Source organism: Sarcophilus harrisii, chromosome 2 (genome assembly GCF_902635505.1).
Source record: "Sarcophilus harrisii chromosome 2, mSarHar1.11, whole genome shotgun sequence".
NCBI lineage: Eukaryota > Metazoa > Chordata > Mammalia > Dasyuromorphia > Dasyuridae > Sarcophilus > Sarcophilus harrisii.
Window position 1 is genome coordinate 302,430,703 of NC_045427.1, and position 19,516 is coordinate 302,450,218.

Below are 19,516 nucleotides of genomic sequence, written 5' to 3' on the forward strand. Positions count from 1 at the left end.
CCTTCCTTCCTTCCTTCCTTCCTTCCTTCCTTCCTTCCTTCCTTCTTTCCTTCCTTCCTTCCTTCTTTCCTTCCTTCCTTTCTTCTTTCTTCATTCCTTTCTTCTTTCTTCCTTTTTCTTCTTTTTTGTTCTTTTCTTTTCTCTTCCTCCTCTTCATCTACTTTTTTCCTATCCTTATTTGCCCTCTTCTTTCCACTCTCCCATTAGAAAAAAAAAACCCATGTAACAAATATAATTAATCAAACAAAGTAAATCTGTCCATTGATCCTTCAGAAAGGTCTTTATTTAATAAATAAATCTTGAGTCCATAACCTCCCTTTTGTCAGGATGTGAATAATAGGTTTCTTCAGTGTGGACTGCTGGTAACTGCTGGAATTTCAAAGAATTTCTTCTTCATATAATGACTCTTTTAATAGTTGAAGATGGAAACAATGTTCCTTCTAATTTTTTTCTTTAGGCACAACAAGGTTAGTTCCTTTAACCTTTGAATGAGAAGATTGAATATCTTTGACATATTAGTTACCATGCTCTAAATATAATCCTAAATTAAATGTTAATGTATTATGCTAAATGTGGTACCCACAATTGAATTCATTATTTAGGATGTTATTTGTCCAAGGATTATCACTTCCCTTGCTCTGGGCACTGAGTACATTAGGATATGCTCAGGAAAAAATGAAGATTTCTTTATTTTTCTTCTTTCCTTTCTTTTCCTTTCCTTTTCTTTTTTCTTTTTCTTTCTTTCTCAGTTATGTAACTGTTAACAAATGTATATATATTCCCTAAATAGATTATAAACTCCCTAAAATCAATACTTTATGACTCTCAACAGTATCTGGAACTATAGTAGCACATAGCACATTCCAATAAAGACTCAATGAATTGATTTATATTATTTGTATCTCTGTGTTGAGCAGGAAGATGGATGACTCAATCTTTCTGTAGAATCAGTAAAGAGAATGAAGAGGTCTGTATGTGGTTTCCTACCTGGTCAGGCCCAATGAAGGCAAGATAATCACCATGAACACTAGAAAGAAGTAACATTTATATACTGTGAACAGATTTCGGTGTGACCTAGGAGACAAAAAGAGGGCAATATTCAGTGATGAGAAAGAAGCAAAAAAAATCAAAAGACTAAAATTTTGCACAATCTAAAAAGAGATATTGGAAGAACTAATATCACTACTGAAGTCTGAGTTATCATAAGACCTCAGTCTCTCCTATCTTTTTCTTAAAACTAAACTCATAGGTAGCAACAGGCAATGATAGCTTTCTACTGAACTGGTCAATCTATCAAAGAAGCTCATGTTTTCTCATAGAAAGTAGTGTCTCCAAGGACAGCAAGCTATAGGGACCACTTGGGAGAAATTATCTGTCTTCTTTTCAACAGAAACACCATAATTGGCTATGGGTATGCCTGATATGTCTATTTTGTTTAACTGTTTTGTGCCAAGAAAGAATTATATACAGTGGAGGAGTCTATACTTTACTATAAAGTAGAAGGATTAAAAAGTCATTAATATTACTTTAAAATAATGTTATTTGAATTTTTACCAATATGTAAAGTAGGAGAAAAATTAGTGTTTTGATTTTATCTTCTACTTCTGATCAGGTGGTGAATTATTTTTGTCACCTAACTTCTACCTCCAGTAATCTTCTGTTTGCCACTAAAATGGTAAGTCACTTAAGCTCTCTTAGTGTCAGCTTTCTCATCTGTAAAATGGGAATAATAATAATAGCACCTATGTGCTAATAGGTTGTTGTAATAGTAGTTTGCCTTTTGTTCTTGAAGAAGACTATGATATCAGGAAGGTGACGCCCGACTTGCAAATGAATTGAATTTAAGTAAAAGAGGGCTGTACAAAGTCAACAACCTCACTTTCTCCCCTGGAGCCAGTGGAGCCATCTGGAGCCAGATTTAAGTCAGGACAACTGGAGATAGCCTCAGATTCAGTGGGAGATCTGCCCTTTTTAAAGTTAAGACTGAGTTATTTTAAACTATTGACTGGAGCAATGCTCATTCAGTGATTAAGGTTAGTTAAAAAACAAGGCAAAAATAATCTTTTACCTCATCAAAATTATGTAGGAAGGGAAGACCCTTAGAGTTTCTGGCCAAAACAGAAATAGTTGCTATTTACTCTCACTTGAGCCTTCAGGGCCCAAGTAGTGACCAAATGAGGCTTGGGCTGGACCCTGTTGCTGGCTAATTAATGAGAGACAGATTGATTTTAGTTTAAGACATTGTCCTTAAGAAATCTAATCCATGAACCCCAAGATATCTTGTGAGGTTTCAGTGATCAAGATTTATATTTCTTTGAGCAGAGCACCTGCAGGTAAGGGTATGATACCCAATGTGGAAAGAAGGAGAAGAGGGAGGAAGAGAAAGAAGGGAGGGAAGAAGGGAAGGAAGAAAGGAAGAAAAGAAGAAAGGAAGAAAAGAAGGAAGGAAGGAGGAAAAGAAGCAAGAGGAAAAGAAAAAAGGAAAGGAATGAAGAATGGAAATAAGAAAAAAGCTGTATTACCCAACTGGACCTGGCCAGTTGGGTCTACTACCCACAGGTTGTTGTTTGGTTTCATTCTCAAAGAGGACCATGACTTACAAGTGAGTTGGATTTAAGTGGGGGAAGGCTGTGCAAAGTCATCAGCCTCACTTTTTTCTCTGGAACCATCTGGGTCCAGTGGCAAGATATAGATCAGGATGATTGAAGATAGCCCTGGATGCAATTGGAAGACTATGGCCTTTTTAGGTTAAGGTCTTTCCCAGATCTCAGTTTGACTGAGGCAATATCCATTCAGAGGTTAAAGTTAGGTAACAAATGAGGCAAAATGGGGTAAAGTGAGGTTAAAAAAATCAATCTGGGAGGAGAAGACGCTTAGCGTTTATATTACTTTGGGCAGAGCACCTGTAGGTAAGGGTATGATATGTTATGTTGATAGACGGAGAGAAGAAAGGGAGATAAAGAGGGATGGAAAGAATGAGAAGGATGGATAAAAGAAAGGAAATGAAGAAGGAAGGAGGGAAGGAATGAAAGAAGGAAGGAAGGAAGGAACAAAGGAACAAAGGAAAGAAAGAAGGAAGGAAGGAAAGAATGAAGGAATAAAGGAAGGAAGGAAGGAAGGAACGAAGGAACAAAGGAAGGAAGGAACAAAGGAAGGAAAGAAGGAAGTAAAGAAGGAAAGAAGGAAGGAAGGAAGGAATAAAGGAAGGAAAGAAGGAAGGAAGGAAGGAAGAAAGGAAGCTGCAGATGTTCTGATCTTTATCTTGCCACTGGACCCACATGTCTCCAGAGAGAGTAAGGCTGGTGACTTTGCACACTTCACTTAAGTCCAATTCATTTGCAAGGTATGACATCTCCTTCCTGATATCATGGTCCTCTTTGAGGACAAAGGACAAACAGCAGCCCATGAGCAGTAACAGTTATGACTGGCCAGTTCCACTTGGACACCTCATAGCAGGTGAGCTGTATACAAAGGGTAATGGAGAAAAGACGACTTGGGAAAGAACCTTGTTTCCATCTGTAACTATCTCATCACACATGTTATGATAATGTAATAAGTTTGTTGTGGTGATGAAACACATACAGGATTTTGCAAATCCTAAAGTGCTCTATGAATGTTAGCTATTATATGATAGGTGGGATTGATGCAGTCTCAGGAGGTACCTTCTTATTCAGGACTAAGGCAAAACAAGGCTAAGAAATAAGATCAGAGAATGGAATATAGGTTCCTACGATCAAGGCCAAAGTCAGAGCTAGATGAACAACAACAACAACAACAACAATAAAATGAAAGGGCTGGACTATGTGACCCCCACGGGCTCTGCTAGCTCTGGATATCCTCCCCTATGAATTGGCCAGTGATTTGACAGTTACTAAGCTCTTTAAATTTTTATTGTTGTTCAGTCATTTCGATTGTTTCTGACTCTTCGTGACCCCATTTGGGGTTTCCTTGGCAAAGATACTGCAGTGGTTCACCATTTCCTCTGCAGTTCATTTTACAGACAAGGAAACTGAGACCAACAGGGACTGCCACTGAGGGAGTGTCTGAGGCCAGGTTTGAACTCAGGAAGATGCCTGTTCTTTACTCCAGGTCCAGCACTCTGTGCACGATGGCGCCCCCTAGCTGCCCAAATGTGTGTCCTTAACATTGTCTCATTTGAGACCACAGTAACAGGTACCCTCCACATTATCTCTAATTGACAGATGGAGGAAATTGATACTCGAGAGCTGAGGTGACTTATTCATCCTTGTTTCACATAGTTTGGCACTCAATCAACTATGATGCACTGAATCAGCGTGACCCAGGTTGAGGAGGGAATGATGGAAAAACATGTCATTTTCTACCAACCTTCTTCTTTAAAGAGGTTTGAAGAGGTTCCCAAGCCTTTCTTTAAAACTGACCTTCTTCCTCCCAATCTTTCCCCAATTTTGCTTTCTTCATTTAGATTCCTAGAAAGGCTGTCCCCAGGAGAAATGATGAAGGAGGTGTGCATTGGGCACTCAATTTCCTCACTCTTCTCTCTAATTTATGGCACTCCTGTTTCATCTCAACTTTTGAGTCTTTGCTCAGAAAAGGCCTTATGATAACCATCCCATTCAATCTGAATTCTACCCATTAATTAATTAATCAATCAATCAACTGATTGAATAATCTCTCTCAGGAAGTTTTCACTGACTACTCAAATGTCCATTCATCACTTGACTCCAATTGTCCTTATTGTCTCTATCACATAATTTAGCACATTATTAAAGTCTGTTACATTGTTTAATTGTTTCTTGGATGATGCTCTGAAAAGATTCAGTCATCACCTGATACATAACTTTCTCTGGATAAATTTACCTTGAGATCCTCAAAAACCTGAGAACAAGAAATTAATTCTAGGTCTGATGTTGGAGCCTGGAGTACCTGAGTTCAAATCCTGCCTTAGATGCTTAAGAGTTATATGGTAGTGGCTAACTCACTTAATCTCTGTAACATGGAGATAATAACACCTACCTCCTGCAGTTGTTGTAAGAGTCAAATAAGCTAACATTTGTAAAGCACTTTATAAACTCTAAAGCACTATATAAAAGCTAATAGTTATAATTATCATCCCTCCAGTATAACATCTAAGAAGATTCTGTTGATAAGACTATGAAATTTTCAGATTCTGAAATACTCTACATCTTCGTGTGTGGGTTCACACACTAAGTAAAGAATTGAGGATTTGAAGCCATGACTCCAGGATCTTAAAATTTTTTTCAACCTATCATTGAGAGCAGTTTCAGTTGGTCATCACTCTCCATTTCTAAACTGGAGATGAAACAGCTTGTTTATTAGCATCTGGAGGAAAGAATGGACATCACAGCTACCAGAATTATAAAAATGAGAAGGATCTGAGCTCACCTAGTCCAGTGGGCCTCCAAAAAGGAGGAAGAGTAGACGATGAAGGGAAGGGTCACAGCAAAAGCCCACATTAGCAAGGAAGAGACAAACTGGGTCACAATGGGATTCTGTAACAAATGAGATATAGTAGGAATGGGATTAATGAAGAGTATTGCTTTCTTTATGAATTTATTTTCACCACATGGAGACATGCATGAGTCTCTCTCTTTTTTGCTTTCAGCCACATACTCTAACTACAAATTTTTCCCACTCACTGAACTTTGCTATAGGTGCAGAAGAAAATGCTTGGTTCACAGTTAGTAAGTAGCAATGCCACGTCTGAACTCTGGTCTTTTGTCACTAGATCTAGTTCTTCTCCCGTTCCCTTATTTCCATCCCTTCTCACATATGCACACTTTAGGCATGTGATATGGCCCTAAGTCTACTTTTGAATGCTATCTCCCCCCTATTTTTTGTTAGGTGATGGCATAACTGCAGTATTGTGATTATCACTGTATGGGGTGGCTAACCCTACAAAGATCCCCACTTTATTTCCCAGAAAGTGCAACTGGCTCCTGAGATTGTTAGAAAATTTATCCAGGGAAATAGCATGGCATGAGCTAACTTTCTCTTCCCAAGTCTGGGCCATGCAGAGGGTGTGACCTCTGAATATAGAGGTTTGTATGTATGTGTGTGTGTGTATCTGTGTCTGTATCTATGTGAAGATATATAATGTTGGGAGAAAAGGAGAAGTAGATGGTTTTTAAACTTTGGTTTTTTTATTTGATCCTTTTACCAGATTGCCCAAGATGTCTACAACATGAAAAGGTTAAGAACCCCAGTTTTATAATGAAGAAAACTATCAACTTTTCTGTTGATTGCTGAGTTAAACCTTTAGAGACTACAAGGTAAATGGGCAATCACCCTTTTTAGTCTTCTCCTGAGTACATTTTCCCCCGTGGGATTATCACAACCCAAGAATGGGAATATACTCTTCTTTCCCTGGGATGCCTTCCTACCATTCCCACCCACACTTCCTGCCCACTTTTCCCCGCTCAAGCTGAAGGAGCACCTTGAGTTTCTCGATGGGTCGAGTGACATTGAACATGTCCATGGTGTTGATAACAATGCTTGGTGTGGTGAGGAAGAAGATCAGGATGAAGAGGGAAATGTTGATAAGTAGGAAACGTGCCCACCAGTGAAATCCACGGATGGATAAGTGCTCCCTAAGGGATGTAAGAAGAGATGTGAAACAAAAGTTCTGGAAGGAACAGACTAAACCCATGGTAGCTTTCCTTTATGTTTAAATAAGGTAGGGCCATTCCATTCTGTGTGTCCCTACAAGTTCCATGTGCCTCCTGGCAGGATGCCCTCAGAGCAGTTTCCTCCCCTTTACCTATTCCTACCAGCACTGGTCCATAGATACTCTAAATTCTTTAAAGTATATAGGGGATAACATTTATCTATCTATCTGTTTGTTATTTATTGTTCCTCTGTTTATTCTGGATAAGTTTTTAAGTCCCTTCCTAAAAGAAAAGGAAGATTTTGAGATGAACTCTTTTTCTTCCAGGAAGGTATTGTCTTGTCTGAGTTAATCCAATTTCCTTTCAGAGTTGCAATAAAAATATGAATAATATAGCCAGTGTATAAAGGAGTTTAAGGACAGGACTACCACAAATCTATATAATCCTGTCACAAAAATCAGCCAAGAATAGTCACAGCCCTGCGATGGGCTGGTTATACTAAAATGTCTTCAACAAAAGCAGAGACCATTTATATTAGGAGATAGCTCTGGTCTGTATAGTTTTTCTTTCTGTAATGATTAAGCTGGGTGGAAGGCAGTATAGGATCTTATGGGGTATCATAAGATCAAAGGATTTGGAATGGAAATGGGCAAGTAAATGTTACATTAGATAGAATTTGAGACTTGGAAATCAGGAAGATCTGACTGTGAATCCTGCCTCAAACACTTACTAGTTAAAAGTCATTTGAATTGCTCAGCTTCATTTAGCTCTTCTGTAAAATAAAAGCACACTCATCTCACAAGATAAAATTCTCTGCTAAAGTTAAAATACTATATAAATGCTAGCTATTATTATCCAGTCCATACTGGGAGATGGAAGCATCAAATAAATGACTTGCCTGAGAACACACAAGTAGTATTAAAACTTGGTCAACTTGTGCCTATCCTGTGTTCTCTACATTTCAGTGGAGTCATTGGCCTCCTCTAGCCTAAAAGGAGCTCTGATTAGGAAGGGGAAGAAGGCTCACCAAAGAATATCCTTAGGGTGAGGGGCATAGAAGACCCTCCATTTGTGAGACTGGACCACCGCTGTTACTGAGGATGATTGTGGAGCTTTGCCCCAATGAATCCATTCAAAATCCTTTAGGATCCTGGGGAGAAGAGAGAGAAAGAAGAAAGTGAAGGTCAGAGAGAAGAGTGGGAAAACTAAGTTCCCTACCTATATATGAAACCTTGAAGATTATCTATTCCAACTAATAACCTAAACTGATTTATCTAGTGAAAAGACATCGAAAGCTATCACCTAATGGAGTCATTCCAATTGGTATACAATTTTAACCAGTTTAAAAAAAACAAGTCCAAAAAATTCTAACATATATGAGGAATATTATGATTTGCATTGATTGTATGTTTGTATTTTTGCCAGAGCCAAGTTTGATTGTGATATCTGTGTCCTAAATGTAGGGAAGATAGTAAAGGGACTCAAAGACTGTATCTTAATCCATAAATTGTCAGTATCTCTATATATTATTAACAAAGTCCAACAGCAATAGGTAGAAAGAGACATTCTATTTAAAATACTTATAGACAATATAAAATACTTGGGAGTCTACTTGCCAAGATACACCCAGGAACTATAGGGTCAAATTACAAAATACTTTTCACACAAATAATGTCATATCTAATGGGTAAACCAAGCCAATATAATAAAAAAAATCATTCTACCTAAATTAATATATGTGTTCAGTATCATACCAAACTACCAAAAATTATATGGTTCAAAAAAAATAACAACATTCATCTGAAAAAATCAAAAAGTCAAGAATATCAAATGAATCAATGAAAAAAATTGTGAAGGAAGGTGGCTTAACTGTACCACAGATCAAATTGTATTACAAAATGGTAATCACTAAAACAATCTATTACTGGCTAAGAAATAGAATGGTGGATAAGTGGAATTAAGTAAATAAACAATATACAGTAGGAAATGACTATTGTGATCTTATGTCTGATAAACAAAAAGATCCAAACGTTTGGGACAAAAGCAATTTCTTTTGGGTTTTTAATTAATATTTTATTTTCTCTCATCAATTAAATGTAAAAACAATTTTTTAAAACATTTGTTGTTCTTTTTTTTTGATAAGAGCTCCAAATTCTATCTCTCCCTCTCTTTCTTCCTCCTCCCTCAAACTGTAAGCAATCTGATATAGGTTATACATGTGCAATCATGTAAAACATTCATTAGTCATTTTGTGCAAGAAGACTTGAACAACAAAAAGTGAAAAATTATCATGCTTCAGTTTTTTATTCGGACACCAGTTTTTCTTCTGGAGGCAGACAATATTTTTCATAGTGAGTTCTTTGAGATTGTCTCAGAACATTGTATTGTTGAGAATAGTTAGGTCATTCACAGTTCTTCATCATATATTAAATCATAATGTATATTACTATATGCTGTTATTATGTACAATGTCCTCTTGGTTCTGCTCACTTCACTTTGAATCCGTTCTCAGTTCAGGTTTTTCTGAAATCCTCTTGCTTGTCATTCTTTGCACAATAATGTTCCATTACATTCATATACTCAGTTGATGAGCACCACCTCAATTTTCAATTCTTTGCCCCCACTACAAAAGCTGCTATAAATATTTTGTACAAATAAGTTCTCCCCCCCCACACACCTTTTAAAAGATCTCTTTGGGAGGCATATCTCAGAGTGGTATTGTTGGATCAAAGGGTATGTACAGTTTTATAGTCCTTTGTGCATAGTTCCAAATGACTCTTGAGAATGTTTGGATTAGTTCATAACTTCACTATAGTGAATTAGTGTCCTCCAACATTTATCATTTTCCTTTTTTGTCATATTAGCCGGTCTGGTAGTACCTTTGAGTTATTTTGATCTGCATTTTTCTAATCAAGAATCATTTAAAACATTTTTACATCACTATGGATAAGTTTGATTTCTTTGTCTGAAGATGGCTTATTCATGTTCTTTGACCATTTATCAATTGAGAAATGATTTGCATTCTTATAAATTTGACTCAATTCTCTATATAATAAGAACTCACTCTTTGACAAAAACTTCTGGGAAAACTGGAAAGCAGTTTGACAGAAACTAAATATAGAACAATACCTCACACCACACATCAAGATAAGGTCAAAATGAATATATGATTTAGATATAAATATATATAAATTTATTTAGATATAAATAGATATCATAAGCAAATTAGGGGAGCAACATGGAATAGTTACTTGTCAGATTTATGGATATAGGAAGAGTTGTGATCAATAAGAAAAAGAGCATTACAGGATATAAAATGGATAATTTTGATTTTATTAAATCTAATGCAACCATGTTGCAATCAAACTAAGTTCTAAGGAAATGTAGAAAAAAAATTTACAGCAAGTTTCTCTGATGAAGGCCTCATTTCTCAAAAAATATAGAGAACTAAATCAAATTTATAGGGATCAAGTCATTCCCCAATTGACAAAAGGTTTTAAAGGATATGAATAAGCAGTTTTTAGACAAAGAAACAAAGCTAACTTTGGTCATATGAAAAATGCAAATCAGAAATGCAAATCAAAACAACTCTTAAGGTACTATATCCCATCTATTAGATTGGCTAACCTTACAGAAAAGAAAGGCGACAGATGTTGGAGGGAATATAGGAAAAATTGGGACACTGATATACTGTTGGTGGGTTGTGAAATGATTCAATCATTTTGTAGAACAATTTGGAATAATGTCTAAAGGGCTATAAAACTGTGCATATTCTTTAACCCAGCAATGCCACTACTAGATTTGATTCCTGAAGAAAAGGGGGGAAAGGAAAAGGACCTATATAGATTAAAATATTTATAGCAGCTCTTTTTTGTGGTGGCAAAGAATTGGAAATTTAGGGGGACTGTCTATCAACTGGAGAATGGTTGAACAAGTTGTTGTATGTGATTGTGATGGAATACTTCTGTGCTATAAGAAAGAATGAGCAGAATGCTTTCATAAAAACCTGGAAATTGGTAACATGAACTGCTATGAAGTGAAGTAAGCAGAATCAAGAAAATACTGTATACATAACAGCAATATTGTAAACCAACTATGAATGACTTTGTTAATCTCAACAATACAAAGATCCAAGACAATTCTGAAAGACTTATAATAAAAAAATGCTATCTAGTTCCAGAGAAAGAACTGATAGAATTTGAATGTAAGTCAAAGTATACTGGTTTTTATTTTCCTTGTTTGTGTGTGTGTGTTCTTTTACAACATAACTAATATATATTTTGCATGTCTGCACATATACAACTTTTATCATATTCCTGCCTTCTTAATGGGTGGCAGGTAGGGGGGAAGAAAGGGAAAGTAGATGAGAATTTGCAACTCAAAATTGTAAAAAATGGAAGTTAAAAATTTTTTTTACATGTAATTGGGGAAAAGTTTTAAAAAGAATGCATCTTTACACTTCAGGTTGTCAGGGAGAATAAAATGTCCCTAAAGGAAATAAGGGTGAGGCCTCAGTGGGAGAAAGGATTTCTTTCAATGAAAATTTCTTTCAAAGAAATGAGGAAGGGGAAGAGAGGGACTTCATCAGGAGATTGGAGAGAGGAAGAGAGTTACATTGAAAAGGGAAAGAAAAAATTGATCTATTCAGTTACAGCTCAAAAATAGATTTGAGTCAAGAAGCTATATTATTTTTCAGATAGACCCAAGATTCAGAATTTTATATCTTAAAGGAGATTGTGACAATGAACAATTTTAGGCATAAGTCCAAACTGGAAGTTTGTAAAATTTCTTTGATTTCTAGAGGGCATGAATCCAAAATATAATAGAGATATTTCCAAGATTTATCAAAATGGATGACAGCCATTTGCTTTTGGTGAGTCATATGAGCATAGATGATACTTCCAGAATGAACCTGAAAACTTTTGCTAAAGATTAGTCATATTGAATAAGAAACTGAAGAATCAGTTATGTGTTCCTCATAAGGGTTCATTGAAGGTAAAGAATCTAACATAGATCTGGGAACAACTAGTTAAAAGGATGGTGTCCGAGAATGGGATTTGGACTTCTGACCACAGCTTAAAATAGAGGAAGCTGCCATATTCTTGGATAGAGAAGGAGTTCATCTTAAAATGCTTAGTCAGAATGCATTTCCTGAGTAACTTGCAAATGTAACCCAAAAGGCTTTAAAATAAAAAAGGATGGGAAAGTGAAGATTTATATACATCTCCCAAGCTAGATACCACAAAAAATATCTACAGTGAAAAACTTGGAAGTTTACAGGAGACAAATCTAAAAAAAATTAAAAAGAGCCTGTAGGAACCCTTGTCTTACATATGTATTCTCAAATATCTTAAATTTAGGTAATGAGCAAGAGGAACATGTAAGTTCTAATGCAAGGGGGGAAAATTGACTTCACTGTATAACTAAGATTATCTATCTCTATGCTTAGATAAGAGAAAATCTATCCCTAGAATGAGGCAAAAATAGAATAGATAAAACATGGGTAAATAAAATGTTATGTATTAAGAAAGTTTATATATGTGAGGAAATTCAGGACCCAGATAAGGGCAATATTATAGAGAACATTTGAATAACAATGGAGGGAGAAATAGCAGTGATTTTGTTCACTGGGGGTATGCTATAAACTCCAGCTTCATGACCTCATATAGGGTTTTGTGACTGAATATGGGGGTTATGAAATTATGGTTTATTATCAGCAAATATTTAATTTGTATACATATTTTATATATCTATGTGCCTGGGGTCATATAAAAATTTCTTGGGTGAAAAGGGGTTGTGAGGGGGAAAATTTTAAGAAGCCCTGCACAGACCATCAGAACAGAAAAAGGAAGTAGATTAAGGGTTTGATAAACCCCAAAAGCCTGGTAGAAGAGCATGAAACATGGCCCATGAGCATGAAGCCTGGTACAGGTACAAGTACAGGAGCATGACTAATAACAGTCAGCAAATATTTATGGAAGTGAAGGGAGATTCAGTTACTCAAACATTTGCTAAACCTTCTTCTCCCTCTCTCCCCTTTCCTCCTTCTGTCCTTCTAAACCAAAAGTAGAACCGCTAATAAATCACTGGCTTGACTTAATGACCATTTCATCCTTTGAAAGCTAAATGAAATAACAGAGCAAAATATGATTCTGAAGTCTAATTATCACTTAATTTTCCCTTCTAGTGTTCCTGAGGAAAAGGAGAGGAAATCTGGGCACAATTTGACAATACATTTTGGGAAAATATTCCAAAGAAATCAAGGAAGAATAGGGAGGATCTCGTGGATTAAATTCTACAGGAGGAGTAAGCGATGTTCAAGAATGAAATATGCTCAGAATAAAAGGAAACAGTTTAAAACAAGGAAGAAAAGTGGGAGATGTCTGAAGAAACCAATGTGGCTCTATAGGGAACTCACTAGCTCATATTTTTTAAAGAAAAATACAGAAGATGAAAGCAGAACCAAATAAAGGATGCATGGTCTTGTTAAAAAAAAAATCAAATTCAGAAAAGCCTAGGAAGACTTACATGAACTGATGCTGAGTGAAGTGAGCAGAACCAGGAGAACACTGTACACAGTTACATCAAGATTATGTGATAATCAGCTATGACATATTTAGCTCTTCTCAGCAATACAGTGATAAAGGCAATTCCAATAGACTTGGAATGGAAAATGTCCTTTGTATTCAGAGGGAAAACTATGGAGACTGAATATGGATCAAAAAATCCTATTTTCACTTTTTTTTGGTTTGCTTTTTCTTTCTTCTGATTTTTCCCTTTTGTTCTGATTTTTCTTTCACAACATGACAAATACAGAAATGTTTAAAATATTATATTTTTTTGTATATACTTTTATAACCTTTGTTATATTGCTTGCTGTCTTGAGGAGGGGAGAAGTAAGAGAGGGAAAAATAAATAATTTGGAACTTAAAATCTTACAAAAATGAATGTTGAAAACTATCTTTACATGTAATTGGGGGAAAATACTATTGAGAAAAAAACAGAATCAGAAGTGATAAAGCTTGGAAAGAGCTGGGGTTGTTGAGAATACCGAATGATGACAAAAATATCCTTTTATTATAAAGGGAGAAAAAAAAGGAGATCAAAAAAGGAATAGGAACTTTGCATGAGGTGAATGAAACAGTGATAACATTTTCTTTCTTTCTGTCTCTCTTCCCTCTTTTTTATTCTTTCTTTTTTTCTTTCTCTTTCCTTCTCTCTCTCTCTCTCTCTCTCTCCCCTCCCTTTTTTTTCTCCCTCTTTCAGAAGGTATAACTGCTCACTTCTTATTCTGCTTCTTTCCCCCCTGCCACTGACAAATCTCTTTGTGCTGAAAATGACAGAATAAAAGTGATTAATTCAAGGAAGGAGATGGTAAAGAAATTTAAGTCACCCAGCATACATAAATAATACCCTTTAGTATTCAAGCAACCAGTAAGTGGGATAGCTGAACCACTATTGAATAATTTTGAAAAGATCATGGGAAATAAAAGATTGGAGAAAGGCAAATATCCCCACTTAAAAAAAGGAGAAAAGAACAAATTATAGGCTGATGAGAATTTCCAATCCTGGGAAAATTCCAAAGTGGATTATTAAAAAATGGTTGATGAATATCTAGAAAGAGAAACAGTGATTATATAAAAGTTGGCATAGCTTCATCAAAAATAGGTCATGCTAGACTAATTCCTTTTCCTTTTTTGGACACAGATATTAAATTAGTAGATAAAGAAAATGCTATAGAGCTAGATTACCTGGATGTAAGGCTTTTTGATAAGGTAAATAATATTATTCTCAAAAGAAGTCAGATGTGCAATGGATGGGCAAAAAACTGGTGGGATGACTGGATTTAAACAGTAGTCATTAATGGTTCAATGCCACTGGGGCAGGAGGTCTTCTAGTGTAAAGTCCCAGAAATTTACTGTTTAATTTTTAATTTTGTTTTTTCAAGGCAATCAGGGTTTGTCTGAGACTGGATTGGAACTCATATCCTCGTGACTCCAGGGCTCCATCCACTGCACTGCATTCAGTTCTGGGTCGTATAGTTTAAGAAGGGTAGTGATAAGCTGGAAACCTTTCCCATTCCTCTTCAGGCTGTACTTTGGACTTCCTTCACTATGCCCCAACTCTTCATTTGGATGCCTCACACCCGCAAAGTCCACATGTTGTTAGTACCCATAGCCCCAGTAACCTCTCTCTCTCTCTGATTGGTCAGCTCCTCACAGAACCACTATTTAAGCTGGATATTCAGAACTTCCCTGCCAGACTACACTCTATCTCCCTGCACCTGGTCTCTTTGTCTTTCTCCTTTTAACTTTTCTGTTTCCTTCCCTCATTAGAATGCAAATACCTCGAGGGCAGGGGAGGGACTAGCACAAGTGCTTAATAAATATTTGTTGACTGGATTTCCGGAGAAGGGCAACCTGAATGGTGAAGGAACATAATATTATGTCATATAAGTATTGGTTGAAGGAATGAGAGATGTTTAACTCGGAGAAAAGAAGTCTTCGGGTGGAAATGGAGTGTGTGTGTGTGTGTGTGTGTGTGTGTGTGTGTGTGTGTTAGGGTGTCCAATGGTTGAAGCTCTGTATGATGTCACATTGTAATAACTTCCCAGCCTTGATTTCCTTTTCTATAAAATGAGATTGATAACAGCACCTACAACTCAGAGTTATTGGAAGGACTGAATGAGATAACATGGAAAGTACTTAATGCATTACATGTATGTTTGTTGGGATTATTAAGAATGTAAGTGAGAATGGGAAAGAGGTGATTTGAATGCTGGCTGGGTATATGATCACACTATCTTCTTACAAACCTGTACTGAACAGAGGGGAAGGAAGTACAAGAAATTCTAGAACTTGAACACCAATCATTTTGGAATTATAATCCATTTTCTACAAGAAGTGGCTGAGATAATTTTTGAGAAGCTTTGCTTTTTTTTTTTCTTTTCTTTTCTATTTTCCATGAACAGTTACATTCACTCCCATCATGTTCTTTCTCTTTTTGACCCTCTTCTTTTTTATATAGCTTAAAAGAATTCTAGCCATTTTAAAAAATTATATTTAGTTCACTGATACCAGCTCATTCTGACTTTCCAGTGCAGATTTTGTGGCCCAAGGTGGCCCAGGGCAGAGAGGCCCCATAGGGGGAGGGGAGAAATGTAAAGGGAGGCTCTTAGCCAAAATACAGCAATATTGGATATTCTCAGGTTCAGAAGACTAGTGGATCAGCAGACTAGCTGTGAGACCTCCAAAGTAATTACAAAAGATAAACAATGAATCCCTGAAGTCAATACAAAGGTAGGACTTGGCCAGTCCCACCCAGTGCAGTGAAAAAGCCTACAGCACCATCCCCAACACATTGTAAAGTCCCTGTTGCCCTGCAGAGAAAGCTTAGGACAGCTCCCTCCTCCCCATGTCCTAGGAGCACACCTCAACCTTTAAAAATGAGCAAAAAAGCAAAAAGAGTTCTTACTATAGATAACTATTATGGAGACAGGGAAGATCAGAACATAAACCCTGAGGATACTGAAGACAAAACACTTTCAGAAAAAGCCACAAAGGGGGATATGGATTGGTTTCCAACTCAAAAGGCTCTCTTGGAAGAATTCAAAAAGACTTATAGAATTAGGAGAAAAATGGGGAAAGGAAATGAGAGGTTTGCAGGAGATTTTGGAAAAGGATACACAGAAATTGACTGAAGAAAACAACTCCTTAAAAATACATTTGGTGAAATGAAAAAAATATATCCTGAAGAAAACAATTTCTTAAAAATAGATTTGGCAAAATTGAAAAAAAAAACAATTCCTTGGAAAATAGAATTGGTGAAATGGAAAAAAATCTAATGAACAAATGAACTTTAAAAGTGCAATCAGTTGAATGCAAAAGGAGGTTAACAAAGCCAACTGGAGAAAATAATTCACTAAAAATTAGAACTGGACAAATGGAAGTGAATGACTCAATAAGACATCAAGAACCTGTCAAACAAAATAAAGAAAATATAAAATACTTCATTGGAAAAACAACTGAATGACCTGGAAAATAGACTTAGGAGAGACAGTCTAAGAATTATTGGACTATCTGAAAACTACAATGAAAAATAGCCTGGACAACATCTTTCAAGACATCAGCAAACTGTTTTGATATCTTGGAACCAGAGGGTAAAATAGCCATTGAAAGAATCCACCAATCACCCCCAAAAGAGATTCCAAAATGAAAATTCCAAGGAATATTGTAGCTAAATTCCAAAATTATAAGATTAAGGAGAAAACACTGCCTTGTAGCCAGAAGAATTCAAATATTGAGGAGCTACGGTCATGATTACCCAGTTTCTAGAATCTTCTACTTTAAAGTGTCGAAGGACTTGGAATATAATCTGGAGGGCAAAGGAATTTAGACTGCAGCCAAGAATTAAACTACTCAGCAAAACTAAGCACTATCTTTCAGGGAAAAAGATGAAACATTCAATGGAATAGGGGATTTTCATTTATTTTTGGTGAAAAGACTAAAGCTGAATAGAAAATTTGCTCTTCAAATACAGAACTCAAGAGAAGCATAAGAAGGTAAAAAAAGAAGAAAAAGACCTATGTTTTTTAAAGGTGAAAATGTTTACATTTACATGGGAAGATGATATGTATAATTCTCAAGAACTATATCTTTGTAAAGAGTATACTTAGTGGGTGTAGGTGTAAATTGATTTTAATGTGATGATATAAAAAAGAAACTTGTGGTGAAAAATTGGAAGAAGAGGAAAAGGGGAGGTAAAATGGGGTAAAATGCATCACATGAAGATGCAAAAAGGACCTAGTACAGTTTAGATATAGAAAGGAGGGAGATAAGCATTGTTTGAACCTTAATCTCATCAGATTTGGTTCAAAGAGGGAATATTATACATATTAAGTTTGGTATAGAAACTAGTCTTACCTTATAAGGAATTAGGAGGGGAAAGAGGAAAGGAAAGGAGGAAGCTAATAGAAGGAAAGGCAGAAATAGAACAGGAAAGGGATAAGAAAGAGGGTAGAGGCTGAAAAAAGGGAGGGAAGATTGAGGGAAGGTAGACTGAAAGAAATAGTGGTTAGAAGCAAAACACTTAGGAGGAAGGAAAGGAGGAAAGGAGAGAGAAAAGTATAACTTGGAAAAAAACAGGGTGCTGGGAAATACAGAGTTGTTCATTTTAACTGTGAATGTAAATGGGATGAATTCTCCCATAAAGTGGAAGCGTATAGCAAAGTGAATTAAAAGCCAGAATTCTACAATATTTTGACAAGAAACACATTTGAAGCAAAAAGATAAATATAGAGTAAAAGTAAAAAGGGTGGAGCAAAATGTATTATTCATCAGCTGAAGTAAAAAACAAAAAAACAAAAGACAGGGGTAGCTGTCCTGATCTCAGATCAAGCAAAAGTAAAAATCAATGTAATTAAAAGAGATAAAGAAGGAAACTATATCTTGCTAAAGAGTAACATAAATAATGAAGTAATATCAATACTAAACATATATGCACCAACTAGTATAGCTTCCAAATTCCTAGAAGAGAAGTTAAGAGAGTTGCAAAAAGAAATAGACACCAAAACTATACAAGTGGGAGATCTCAATTTCCCCCTATCAGAACTAAATAAACTGAACCACAAAATAAATAAGAAAGAAGTATAGGGGCAAATAGAATTTTAGAAAAGTTAAGTATGAGAGACCTTTGGAGAAAAATGAATATGGATAGAAAGGAATACATTTTTTTTTCTCAGTGAGTACATGGAACTTACACAAAAACTGACCATGTACTAGAGCATAAAAACCTCACAATCAAATGCAGAAAGGCAGAAATAATAAGTGCATTCCTTTTAGATCATGATACAATAAAAATTACATGTAATAAAGGGATATGGAAAAATAGACCAAAAATTAATTGGAAACTAAATAATCTAATCCTACATAATGAGGGGGTGAAACAACAAACCAAAGAAACAATTGATAATTTAATCCAAGAGAACGACAATAATGAAACAACATACCAAAATTTATGTTTATATATATATAAAGAGAGAGAGAGAGAGAGAGAGAGAGAGAGAGAGAGAACAAGAGATAGAAAAAGACAGAGAAAGACAGAGAGCCAGAGCTAGAGCTAGAGAGAGACAGACATCAAGTGTTATTTGTATGCTGTCTTTCCTGTTGGAATATATGCTCTTTTATTAGCAAGGACAATGTTTTTTCCCTTTTTATTTCCACAAGGAAGGCTTAGCTCAGTGCCTGACCCTTACATATTTAATAAATGCTTGTTGACTGTCTGTCTGACTGATTGACTGAGAGGTCAAGTAGCATTCATAGTTTTCTGGCCACTCACAAAGCTGTCATCTTCTCATCCTCAAAGGTGACAAAAGCTGCATCCAAACGCTTCTGGTGGATTAGGCTCCGTTCAGCATTGAACTCATCAGTCAACTTCTCTTCCAATTCACTGTAGTATTGTTCAGCATCCACCTGTGGGGTAGATTTGGAGATGGAAAATGAGAAGCTTGTAAAGCACTTGGGTTAGGAAGGGAGGTCCAAATTCATGGTAAATTTGGGTCAACAAAAATTCATCCAATGCCAGTTCCAAACCAAATGAAATATTATTGTCTCTTCAAGAGCTCCATGGTCACTGAAACTTATCAAATTAGAGATTAGATGGCTTCTAGAGTTGCTTCTAACTTTATGATCCTCTGAATGTTTTCTATTCTTTACAATGAGGGAAAATTGAAGAGAGGATATTGGGGAAAGGATGCCAGAGATGGCTACAATAATTGTATTCTAGCTACATGTTCAAGGGAAGGGAGCAGCAAGCAGAGAGTTGGTAGGGTCCTATGTGGCCATCCTGTTGCAGATGAGGGACCAACTTGGAACAGAAGCCAGGACACAACACCTGCCTTCCCCCCATGC

At 36.1% G+C, this 19,516-nt stretch overlaps 1 protein-coding gene across 4 annotated transcripts in view; it reads right to left on the bottom strand.

Annotated features, from left to right (window-relative positions):
• TMEM63C (transmembrane protein 63C) overlaps window positions 1-19,516 on the bottom strand; it is a 124,254-nt gene that overhangs the window by 16,471 nt on the left and 88,267 nt on the right. For all 4 annotated transcript variants that reach the window (XR_004231991.1, XM_031952450.1, XM_031952452.1 and 1 more), the window contains 5 exons: window positions 18,945-19,078; window positions 7,636-7,758; window positions 6,437-6,590; window positions 5,386-5,492; window positions 988-1,074 (listed from right to left, as the gene is read on the bottom strand). Coding sequence is in view for 3 of the 4 variants with exons in the window: in XM_031952450.1 (XP_031808310.1) it covers window positions 988-1,074; window positions 5,386-5,492; window positions 6,437-6,590; window positions 7,636-7,758; window positions 18,945-19,078 (605 nt within the window). In the remaining variant the exon portion in view is untranslated. The remainder of the gene's footprint in view (window positions 1-987; window positions 1,075-5,385; window positions 5,493-6,436; window positions 6,591-7,635; window positions 7,759-18,944; window positions 19,079-19,516) is intronic.